The sequence below is a fragment of the Colletes latitarsis genome, chromosome 6 (assembly GCF_051014445.1).
Source record: "Colletes latitarsis isolate SP2378_abdomen chromosome 6, iyColLati1, whole genome shotgun sequence".
NCBI lineage: Eukaryota > Metazoa > Arthropoda > Insecta > Hymenoptera > Colletidae > Colletes > Colletes latitarsis.
The window spans coordinates 25,208,876-25,221,992 of NC_135139.1; the positions used below are offsets into that span (position 1 = coordinate 25,208,876).

At 41.3% G+C, this 13,117-nt stretch overlaps 1 protein-coding gene across 3 annotated transcripts in view; it reads right to left on the reverse strand.

Annotated features, from left to right (window-relative positions):
- Positions 1–13,117, reverse strand: part of Myb (proto-oncogene like protein Myb) — a 48,327-nt gene that overhangs the window by 10,665 nt on the left and 24,545 nt on the right. For all 3 annotated transcript variants that reach the window (XM_076767185.1, XM_076767184.1, XM_076767183.1), the window contains exons 2-3: positions 2,597–2,762; positions 1,492–1,656 (exon numbers count right to left, since the gene is read on the reverse strand). In XM_076767185.1, coding sequence (XP_076623300.1) covers positions 1,492–1,656; positions 2,597–2,762 — 331 coding nt within the window. The remainder of the gene's footprint in view (positions 1–1,491; positions 1,657–2,596; positions 2,763–13,117) is intronic.

The window sequence follows — 13,117 nt, forward strand, 5'->3', positions numbered from 1 at the left end:
GTAAGTATCTACGTCAGTCTGGGACCAATTAGACCGCAAGTACTGTGGACCATTTTTTAGTCGATTCTTTTGGTAAATATCCGGTATAGGGGACGACAGGATGTGTCTTGAACTTGACACATGTTACGAAGGACACTTCCCCGATTCTCAAGAGATTCAAGCCATCGTTATTAATGATATTTTATACAAATTTTATATTTCATAGGACCCACCTTATACAGGGTGTTCGGCTACCCATGGGAAAAATTTTAATGCGGAATTCTAGAGGCCAAAATAAGACAAAAATCAAGAATACCAATTTGTTGATGGAGGCTTCATTAAAAAGTTATTAACGTTTGAAGTTCCGTCCGTACTGAATTTTTTTCTCGAAAATGGGTAGGATTTCGGGGGTATGTCTATTCACCAAAAATGATTGTAATTGACCCCTCTAACTAAAAATAATTTTTCAATTGTTAATAACTTTTTGACGAAGCCTCCATCAACAAATTGGTATTCTTCATTTTCGTCTTATTTTGACTTCTAGAATCCCCCATTAAAATTTTTCCCAGTGGTGGCCGTATACCTATATCCCCAGCATTTTCCAAAGCATTCAATTTTTGTATAACAATATTAGCACAGAATGCAATTTAAATACCAAAAATTTAAAAGAATATTTTTCATTCCCTTGTATTGTACTTTTCCCATCCATTTATATTCCTGCGGACTCTGTATTTTCTGGTAAATGCTGTTGGGGGGCCTCGTCCCAGGCCATATAATGAACGAACCTTCTTTCTTTCTCTTTCCTCGGTGGAAGAAACTTTTCAGGAAAGGGGATGTAACGGTTCTTCGCGAACTTTCTGTCAACGGTCATTCCGATCGGCTATTGCATTCGAATTCCTGCGAAACCTTGCCCCAACAATTCAGACTCGACATCGACTTCCGTTCGAGTTGTACACGGTATACAAAAACTAACTATTCCAATAATAAAATTAACAAATAATCTATATTCCTTCTCGCAAGGAAGCACTCGTTTACTTAAAAAGAAAAATTAGCCCTTCTTATTTTTTACAATTTGTTTAAATTGTCCTCCTAATCAGTTAACTGTGTCGCTCCGTGTTGAAAGTGCAAATTTCTGTGTGTCACGAAAATCGATCGATGACGAGTATAGTGTCACTGTTAAAATATTGCATCAAAAAGATAGGTTTATTTTATAAAACTCGTCATAACAAAAAATCCTAGCACTTCTCCATGACGAGTATACTCGTCACACAGTTAACTGGTTAACTACAGCCCTCAAAAAGAAATTAAGACGCATGAAAAGATCAGACCCTTGGATTATTCAATTAAAAAATAATTGATTTTCAAAAAGCTTCCAACTGAAAATATTCCTAGCTCCCTTCCTAATTTTTCCAATGCATTTGAGCTTCGTCGAGGAAGACTGGGTTCACCAGGGTTGGTGGAGACGAAGGCTGGATATCATCGATAGGAGGATGCAAAACGAAATTCAGGTACCTCTTTCGTCCAAGGTCCCTTGACCAACTCCGGATTCACGACCTTTGCCCATCTCTGCTGGCATTGGACGTCGCTCCGGTCTGGGAAGTGACCAGCCACGGCGTCCCATCGGAGTCCTGTACCCCGTTGCTCCGCATTGCTCACTAACTGCTTCAATAAAGCATCCTGGAACAGTCACCAGCGAAGACACGAACGCGTTACAATCGTTAAAACATCTACAAGAATTATTGTCTCGGTTCTTGACGCTAGAATCGTCAGACTTATTTAAGCGTACCCCCAAAAACACCATACATTCCCCCCTGCCCCCATACAGAAACATTAATTCATTAATAAAATTTCAGCTACCAAAAGATGGCGTCCTAAACGAATCATGATAAATTCTGGCCCAATTTAAAAGCAGGTGCGTCAGTAAAGAATACGAAGACCCGCTAATAAGACTGGGGAGACTTTTACGATTTGCCACGTAAAATTTTGATTATGTTTTTTATTTAGATACTGCGAACATACCTCGTTAGTTGGGTAATTACCGGTACCACCGAAGATCCAGTGAATTTCGTTTAATTAGTAAACATTGGCAATCGCCAAATACGATTTACGATTCGGAATTAAATAGCAAAAACAATGATGGTCGATAAATTTTACGAATTTTAAATGGACCGCGAGGGACGACGTAGGATCAGAAAAATCGGACGTACGGCTGGAACGATTTCATTTCGAAAGGGAAAAAAGGTCACGTGACAAATGCATAGGATCGATAGGTCTCCGCGATGTTTCCCACGGGAAACCATACGGCGCGTAGTAGACGCACATGACTATGGGGTGGTCGAGGGCATCTGCCTGCGGACGTAACTCGTTGTAGAACGTACGAAGGGTGGTCCTTTTTTTTGAGGCCACGCTCATTGTATCCCACCCCTCGCGTTACATCCGATCAAAGTCACGGTACGATGACGCCATCTTGCACGCGCAACGCGAAATTCCCGAAACAGCACGGAGAAAGAACACCAGCGACGTTCCGATTCGCCCCCGTGTCGATGACCAACAATCCAACGACGCAGGAAGCGTCCACGGATTCCCGAACGATCGTAAAATGTTTCGTATTCGTTACCTCCTCTTTGGTCCACCTTCCTTTGTTTATGTGCTTCCCCTGCCCGTGCGTGCTCGCATTTGTCGAGGCCGGATTCTGTGACTGATTAGCGACCCCACGACAGACGCTGCCACTGTACTCGTTGTCCGAGTCACCGCCGCTACTAGAATCGTACCCAGACCGCGATCTAAAAACAAAACAAAGGGAACATTGTCTTACGCTCGATGGAAACACGAAAAAAATCAGCAATTCGCATTCGCGGCTCGTCGTCTCGGAATTTTTAGGATTCGATGTATTATTTTGCTGCATTATTACAGGGTGTCCGGTCACTCCAGGGAAAAATTTTAATGAGAGATTCTGGGGGCCAAAATAAGACGAAGATCAAGAATATCAATTTTTTGATGGAGGCTTCGTTAAGAAGTTATTAACAATTAAATTCAAAAATTTCAAATCGTTCTGGAAAAAATATTTTCGGTTGCGGGGGCTTATTACAATCATTTTTGGTGAATAGACATACCCCCGAAATCCTACGCATTTTCGAGAAAAAAATTCGAGTAGGTAGACAAATTTTTCAACAAAATTGAAAAGTTTCAAATTGTCCTAAAAAAATTATTTTTAGTTGAAGGGGTCAATTACAATCATTTTTGGTGAATAGACATACCCCCGAAATCCTACGCATTTTCGAGAAAAAAATTCGAGTAAGTAGACAAATTTTTCAACAAAATTGAAAAGTTTCAAATCGTCCTAAAAAAATTATTTTTAGTTGAAGGGATCAATTACAATCATTTTTGGTGAATAGACATACCCCCGAAATCCTACGCATTTTCGAGAAAAAAATTCGAGTAGGTAGACAAATTTTTCAACAAAATTGAAAAGTTTCAAATCGTCCTAAAAAAATTATTTTTAGTTGAAGGGGTCAATTACAATCATTTTTGGTGAATAAACATACCCCCGAAATCCTACGCATTTTCGAGAAAAAAATTCGAGTAGGTAGACAAATATTTCAACAAAATTAAAACATTTCGAATCGTTCTAAAAAAATTATTTTCAGTTGAAGGAATCAATTACAATCATTTTTGGTGAATAGACATACCCCCGAAATCCTACGCATTTTCGAGAAAAAAATTCGAGTAGGTAGACAAATATTTCAACAAAATTAAAACATTTCGAATCGTTCTAAAAAAATTATTTTTAGTTGCAGGGGTCAATTGCAATCATTTTTGGTGAATAGACTACCCCCGAAATCCTACGCATTTTCGAGAAAAAAATTCAGTACTGGTGGAACTTTAAACGTTAATAACTTTTTAACGAAGCCCCCATCAACAAATTGGTATTCTTGATTTTCGTCCTATTTTGACCTCTAGAATCTTCCATTAAAATATTTCCCAGGGTTGACCGAACACCCTGTATACACATAACCTTGCCAAAAGTTGACCCGAAACGGTCGAAAGGAATCATCCTTTTAACTTGCAAAAAATTCGAATGAAATCCTGCTATGGTATTCTAGGGGCAAGTTAAAATTTTCCACAAAAATTTGTCGATCGTCGAGTTCGTTTTGAGAGAAAATAATGCGTGCAGTCGAGGATCGAGGAGTCAGGTTCGCGAGAAGATTAGACACGTGCGAACGTGTAACGGATATAGCTATTTTTTGTTTGTACAAAAGCGAAGACGGGAAATCACGGATGGCTGACCGTCCATCCTGCGCGTTTCTTCCTCTTCTTTGTCGAGAAACTATCGCGCCCGCCACCCCTTTGTTCTACACCCTTGCCCGAAACCAACGTCTAAGAGGCAATCTTGACCACAGTCTGGCGAGTGTCAGTTTTTGCGGTTACAAGTGGTTTGCTTCTTCTTCGTTTTCAAGGATTTCCTGCCCACTTCCTCCGCAAATGATCGTTATTCATTCTCACCCCAGCCCCCGCCCCCTTCTCTTTTTGCTTCTTCCTCCAGAGATTAGAAAAAAATGTCTCGACTCGTATATGCTGGTCACACTTACGTCGATCGCTGATCTTTTCATAAAAGTGTACAGGGTGTTCGGCCACCCTTGGGAAAAATTTTAATGGGGGATTCTAGAGGCCAAAATAAGACGAAAATCAAGAATACCAATTTGTCGATGGAGGCTTCGTTAAAAAGTTATTAACAATTAAATTCAAAATTTTCAAATCATTCTAAAAAAATTATATTTAATTACAGGGGTTAATTACAATCATTTTTGGTCATTACACGTACCCTCGAAATCCTACGCACTTTCGAGAAAAAAATTCCTTTCCGAAAATCTAATTTTCGACGAAAAAAAAAAATTTCAAATCGTTCTGAAAAAAATATTGTTAGCTGTGGGGGTCAATTACAATCATTTTTGGTGAATAGACATACCCCCGAAATCCTACCCACTTTCGAGAAAAAAATTCAAGAAGGTGTGAAATATTTCGACGGAAAAAAAAAATTTCAAATCATTCTGAAAAAAATATTGTTAGCTATGGGGGTCAATTACAATCATTTTTGGTGAATAGACATACCCCCGAAATCCTACCCACTTTCTAGAAAAACATTCCTTTCCGAAAATCTAATTTTCGACGAAAAAAAAAAATTTCAAATCGTTCTGAAAAAAATATTGTTAGCTGTGGGGGTCAATTACAATCATTTTTGGTGAATAGACATACCCCCGAAATCCTACCCATGTTCGAGAAAAAAATTCAGTAAGGGCGAAACTTTGAACGTTAATAACTTTTTAACGAAGCCTCTGTATATAAATTTTTTGTTTGCGCAATTTTAAAATTAAATTCGATTTTATACAAAATTTCACTAACGATAGTTTCTATATATTACCGTTGAGATTTGTGCTAGATAAATATGTACAATGGACGTGGAATACGGTCGGGGGAAAAAGCAATTAAGTAATTTTCATCGTTCGTGGTAAACGGTGCTCGTCTAATTACGCAGTAAATGCGTCTTTAAGTGCGATTATTAAACGGTCGGTTGCACGGCGCTATAACGTATTTACATTCCAGCTACTGTGGAGTCTAAGTTCGCAGGATGACGTAACTTGCCGCGATAGCCAGTTAAACTCGAGATGAAACACACATGGATACACGTAGTGCATATCTGGCGCACACACGAATCGACGCAACGGTCCTGCCCTTGTTATGTTTACTGTTTCTGCCAGCCTACGACCGCGTTTCCGTTGCTAGCGGTCATAACGTCCAAGAGCCTTCGCCGAGCGACGCTAATTTAATCCTTTTGTTCCGCTAGAGTTTATCGCATAGGCGTTATTACACTAGCAACGAGCAAAAAGTATTCCAACGACAAACACCCGATTTATATTTTCCTGACATTCGAACGATTAAAATTATTCCAATAGAGACTTTGAGAATCGTAATTGTGAGTTTAATAACGGATGTAACATGATGTAATATTTCTTCTTGTCTTATCTCTATGTACAAAACCAAACTGATCCGTGCATTGGTCTAATTATAAATTTCGATACAACAGATTCCGGCCTAGATCGTGTTTGGTTAGGATGGTTTCGTAAACAAAGATAAGGCACAGTTACTTTTGAAGCTAGTTCTATCAGAGTGCACGCGTCTAACGAGTTGCCATATTGCTACTGGAGTCTTACATTTACATGGTAGATAAAAATATAGCTACTCTGCTGTATCATTACTGTTATAAGTACCAAAAACAGATAAAAAACGAAAATTATCATCGTGTGGTATCTAAATACCTAATGAATGTTCCATAAAAGTTAATTGCAGGCTTTTAGTAGCGAATATAAAGAAGACACATAATTACCGAACGTAATGAATGATAATGAAATCAAATTTTATGTGATAGGGCATATGCGACGCGTCGAAAACAGGATTTTAACACCGGAAATGACTGGCTACCCTTGAATGCATAATTAACTCGTCAGAAATGTGATAACTCCATCGTCGATGATCTCAGCCAGCTCTAGGTCGACGAAGGAACAATGGCGGCCCAAGATATCTCTCTCTATGCCAACGCAACGAAATAATGAAAACGATAAGGTTCACCAGCCATCTGTGTTTCGCATATGTTTATATATGTCGCGTATACGTGTACCCCGTGGTATCCTATAAGCGCTATCGTTTCATAACCTCCCATTGTATTTCGTTGCAAGACACACCATAGGGCCCACCTTCCTCTCGGTATACGCAGCTGTTTTGGGGGTGAAGGAGAGAAAGAGGGGGAGAACACGAGGGTGAAAAGTGCTTCTGCGTACCATGAAAGCTATATATCATAAATTGGCTCGTGCCTTCTGCCTTTCGACATAGTTCTATCAAAAATATTTAATTACCATTGTGCACTGTCCCTTTCGTCCTACACCATTTCTAAACGCAACCCTTATTTCGAATGATACTTCTATACACGATAGGATTACCGATGCGTCACCCGGTATATCGCTGTTCCATTTCTCCATATCTGTACACATATACATACACGCTATTTCATGCGACTATGCACACATTTACTTAGATACTTTTTTACATTTAGATTCTGATTTTATCTTCGTGCCTCTACTTCCATTTCTCTATGTTTATACTTTTATATCTGTAAGTATGGTGGGCCAGAAGTACAAGATCGTTTAAATGCTACGGAATCTTTTGTCAACGTACTTTTGACGACGTTCCGCACCCACGTAGAGTGCACGAGCATTCAACGCGAATTGCAGGGTACAATTGACTCTCGTCTCGAAGTATACGTTGCTTTTGTTTCCTTCGTACGCCGAATACGGGCCTTTCAACGAGGGCAGCAACGAACACTCTTTACCAAATTGATTTTTTCAATCATTAAATTCTAACAAGGTTTAACAATTCTATATATAAAAAACAATAATCTACAGATTTATCTTTATCGCGTTCATCTATTTCGCTTGGATACGGTGGCGCCGCGCGTGGCAACCGCGGTCCCCATTCCGTATAGGAACGAGGTCCGTTTCCATCTCTGCAGCTGTTTTCCAGCAAAGAGAAACTCGATACGTGAAACGTAAACCGATCCACCCTGTAATTGACCATCTAATTGGCCAAGTCTAGCAATGCAATCTTTCGGGCGCGAACACATTGGCTTGCTGCAGGTGCACATATGTTTACGTTCCCGACAGAAGACATGTCGGGAATACGTTATAAACCGCGCGATTGCAAGGGAATGCTAGGAACTGAAAGGGGAGTGCCGTTCGGGTGGAATGTCTCAAGTACACAGACCGCGTTGCAGGAAAAGAAAAGAGTTGCCACCGACAAAATTCGTGAAACTATGCGAGGAAATACTTTTTAGCATTCCCTGACTAACCTGTACTCTGCACGAGCCATTCAGAAATCCCTTAGAGAACAATCTTTTCGAAGATAATCTTTCGACGGGGAAATATAGGTTATGGATATTTTTTAGCATTCCCTACCTAACCTGTATCCTGCACGAGCTATTCAGAAGTCTCTTAAAGAACAATCCTTTCGAAGATAAACTTTTGACAAGGAAATATAGGTTATGGATAGTATTTTTTAGTATTCCCTGACTAACTTTGTTCTCTGCACGAGCCATTCAAAAATCCGAACAATCCTTTCGAAGATAAACTTTCGACAAGGAAATGTAGGTTATGGATAGTATTTTTTAGCATTCCCTACCTAACCTATACTCTGCACGAGTCATTCAGAAGTCCCTTAAAGAACAATCTTTTCGAAGATAATCTTTCGACAAGGAAATATAGATTATGGATATTTTTTAGCATTCCCTACCTAACCTGTACTTTGCACGAGTCATTCAGAAGTCCCTTACCAAACAATCTTTTCGAAGATAAACTTTCGACAAGGAAATATAGGTTATGGATAATATTTTTTAGCATTCCCTACTTAACCTGTACTCTGCGCGAGTCATTTGGAAGTCCCTTACAGAACAATCTTTTCGAAGATAATCTATCGAGAAGGAAATATAGATTATGGATATTTTTTAGCATTCCCTACCTAACCTGTACTTTGCACGAGCCATTCAGAAGTCCCTTACCAAACAATCTTTTCGAAGATAATCTATCGAGAAGGAAATATAGGTTATGGATATTTTTTTGCATTCCCTACCTAACCTGTACTCTGCACGAGTCATTCAGAAATCCCTTAGGGAACAATCTTTTCGAAGATAAACTTTCAACAAGGAAATATAGGTTATGTACTTATGTGTCAAGACACATACTTTTAATTAGTTGTCAATCAATCGTTTTTATCGGAATTATACAAGATGAAATCCAATAAATAAATCGCTGACGAAGGCCATTTGCAAAATTGCTGAAGTAAATTAGAATAAAATTACGACAACAATAAATAAAGATGGTTCGCGAGATTAGAAACCGTAATGAGTGGAGGAATTCAACGTGACTGAGCAATACATTTCAAATCTCAAGGATGCTATCGTCTTCCATAGCAAGTCGAAGTGTCCAATCGCGGTATATCTATGTCCATAGCTGCTACGAGAAGACCTCGCTAGATATTCAGTCGGATTTAGACGTCGGCCATATTGAAATAGCGAATTCTCCGAGCTAAAAATGTTGTCGTATCGTCAACCGTTCAAGAATAGACGTTTCTAAAAACTAAAAAGCTTGTTAACGACAATCGGAAAATATACCAGACTTGAAAAATCGAGAAAATTAAATAACAAAATTATTCCGTAACAAATTCCTGTAGCAAACGTACGGAAGGTATGAATCGGATTCTTCTGCTTCTTCCTTTTCACTTTCTGATTTGTATGTCCAATCGAAAGTCCAACGCGAAGGCAGAACGTGCGCGGAATCGTTCAACGTACGTCTGCTATTCGAGGCTCCATTCAAATTTGAAAGTGAGAATGAAGGTAGCGCGAATCACGTGCAGAATAAGCCCCCACGTCACGTGTGAACTGACACATCATAAACGAACAGAATACGTAAACTATTGTTGTACCTTATAAACAATTAACCAGCATACTTTTCGACTCGATCGTTTACGAATATTACCAAATTCGAAAATCCTAGTAGTTGACATTTAAAAGTCGGCCATATTGGATCCGCCATTAACAAATTTTCGAATTCTGATATTAGATTCGCGATCAGTGACATTAAAAATCCTTGTACGCAAATTTTCACGAAAATCTAATAATGTTTAAGACACGAGTCGGCCATATTGGATCAACCATCTTAATTTTTTGTTATCAGATTTTTATTTCGCTTCGATAGGCCACGACGAGGGGCAGCTCCTCGCGCTTTTATTGACATGTTACGCGCGCGAGAAAGAAGGCAGAAATCGACTTGGGAATCGTAAATACGCGTTTGGGTGCGGATCGGTAACCGTTTCTTTTTTTCTCGCGTTATGTAAAGGCTTTCGTCTTCGTGGAAGTCTAACGGTCGCGGGCATCCTTGAGTTTAAATACCGAGGCACGTGGCCCGAGAGCGCAGGACTTTCATCGACATTCTCACGATCCGCGAAAATATGCACGAGCGCGCGCACACATCGCCCGGAGATAGCGGAACGTGTAAAAAAAGATAGAAAGGAATCGACCGTGTGTACGTACAACGATTGTTAACCCTGAGTGGTGGGGTGGTCTTGTTATTGGTGCTATTCTGAATAAATTATTAAAATGTCCGCTGCCCGATACGATGAATATTTATGGAGACGGGGCATCTAACGTTTGCTCGACGGCGATTGCGAAAAACGATACAGGATGAAAGATCGCTGGTTCCGCGGCGCTTTAGCATCGATTCTCGATTACGAAATACAGCGATACGATAAGCTGTATGAAAAATTAGCGACGCCATTTTACGACGTCTAACAGCTACGTAATTCGAGGTTTTGTAATCTGTGATTAATTGATCAAGTCCATTCTCTTTTTTTTTGAACTTTTAATTCATCGAGAAATTAATTAACAACAGACAAGAGAGTAGGTAACGAAAGGAAACGGAAACGGGTAGAAAACCGATGGTCTATAAGATGCGAGGACGATAAACGAAAAGGAAGGCACGTGGACAAACGCATCACTGATAAAAATCGTGACGATTGTTCTGTAACGAACACGTGACACCAGCAGTGGAAACAGGAGATAAGTGAAACGGGCCGCCTGCGACACTCGTTAAACAATTTAGTACGACTCCTCCGTACGCCTCGGTAAATGGGAAGTCATCGAAGGAGGAGCGGAGAATATGAACGTGGTAAACGCTGGAAGGAAATTAAGAAGGGACACGCGAGAGGGCAGACCGAGATCGGGATTACAAGAGGAAGCGAGAATGGCGACACAGGAAAGGGAAGGGTAATACGCGGCGATCGGATCTCGTTGGATTTTATATCTTCCCTATCCTCTTACCTCGGTGCTTCGGACTTCCTGTCGGCCTGCCAGGTAATTGAAATTTCCTGACATAACCGCCAAGACACCCAGAGTGCCAAAAATTACAGTGGACAGGAAAATTAAAAGCAACAAAGGGGACCTCGACTCGCGTTATACGTCCCTGCTTAGCTACGAAATAACACGATCTGACAAAGTGTACACTATTTGCAAAGATATGATATTATAGGATTAGAAACTGAATGTTACAAACGCTTAGAGATTAATTATTATAACCTCAAAGTTCCGAAGCTCGAGATTAGCATAACTGATAGTATCGTTTGTCAATGTTAGCGCCTTTGGAATTCTAAATCATCGAATCAACAATACGCTTCGTTACGGAAATTTGAACGAGTCGAGCTTCCTAACTCCTCCCCCCCCGTTTCCTTCTAAATTAACGTCGGCGTCGTATCGGTTGCTAAGCTCCCTTTCCTCTAGAAATCTGCATGCGAAACTGCTGTCAGAGGTCGAGGACGTCCGGTGGCAATTTCCAATCGGTCGTTCGAAACCTCGACGGCCAGAGAGACGCTCGCCGCGAGGCGAAATGAATGAACAGACACTCGCACTTAGCTTTTCCTTGAAAGGTGGCGACACAAGCAGGTGCTGCGCAACAGCTGTCCCCTTTGTCTAGGACTGTGAAACGTTGTATAACTTCGGTGTCATACAACTCCGATGACAATTATTAAATTAATTGGCAGCAGTAAAACGGTATCTTTTCTCGCCCGACATGCATAGTTCCCTCTTTCCAAGACGTCGATTACTTTGTAGGTTATCGGATTACTTTGTAGCTTGCTCTGCTGCAGTGTTTATCAAAGTAGAGGGCACGACCCTCGGAGGAGACGCTTTAGAATCTAACGGGGTCAGGAAGCAACATTTTCTATGTAGATAACCTAACATTTCTTCCTACGAATACTCGGAATCTGACAACCACGCGAGTTTTCAATATCTCAGTGGCATATACCGACCAATGGTAATCGCCGGGCTCGATTCCAGTCTGTTCGAGCCACGGCTTGTCCCGCGATTGATGTGCCTCGAGCGACTGTGTTACCAAGGCGGCCACGGAAATCTCCCCATTTTTGGATAATAAATACCGTCCCCTTGCCAAAAACGGAAGAGGGTTAACGAACCTATTCATCGAATGATTTTCGCCGATACGCGATTATACGTTCGTTCCCCCCCGACTTTACGAGTTTCACGACGAAAATCGAGCGTCTCGTGAGAAAGGGAGAGAAACGAAGAACCCATCGCGAGCGTGCGTGCCGCGCGTATGGACATCTGCCGAAGTTCCGAACTTTCCCCTCTTTTCGGGCCAACTTCCTTAGTTCTTGTCTGCCGCGTACCGCTCTCCCCCCTTTTACAACGAGCGGCCCTTACGGCTAGCAGTCCTTTTTCTTTCCTTCCTTCCTTCCTTCCTTCCTTCCGTCCGCCTGTTGCTCGTCACGCAACAATAAGGTCATTGCGCGCCGCGCGCACCAGTCGATGTCCCTTCGCGAGTAATGTCCATCGTCCCCAGACCCATGGTCATGGTTTGTCGGGAAAACCAGACGGCACCTATACCTATAGCGCGCGGAGATCGTATCGCGTGGCCTCTGTCGCGACGAGAAAACATGGCGTCGCCCCACGGAATAAAGAAACCCGACTCCGGGGCTTTCCTAGAGCAAAACCAGACGTCCTACGCTATTGTACAGACTACCCAAACGGTCCACCGATAACGGGAGTACCGTTATAACCGCATAGAGGTCAATGTTCGGATTATTATTCACTCCTAGGGCTTCCCGACGACTTCTCAATATTTCTGTTCTATTTAGATTTATTAGGAATACTCTTGATAATATTTTTTCAACATTTTTCCTATCATGTTAATTCCTTCGAAAATCAACAAATTTAAAGCAAGAAAATTATTTGTTCACGGTGAAACGCGACGGAAGCAATCGGGAGATTCGGGAGATTCGAAGACTGTTATCTGGAGAGTCGATGCTCCTTTTAGGTAACGGGTCAAGACCGAGGGTCAATGCAACTGTTATCGTCCAGCCCCTTCGGTCGCGTGCGACGCCCGGCACAATTGATTCTGTCGTCGATTTTCCAAAGTTAGAGACCAGGTGCAAAGATCCATTCGTCCCTGGCCGCCTGCCGTCAGCTGCTACCCCCACGACCCACCCCCTCCGCCACACACGCCACGGATCACGAGAGAACCGAGCACGA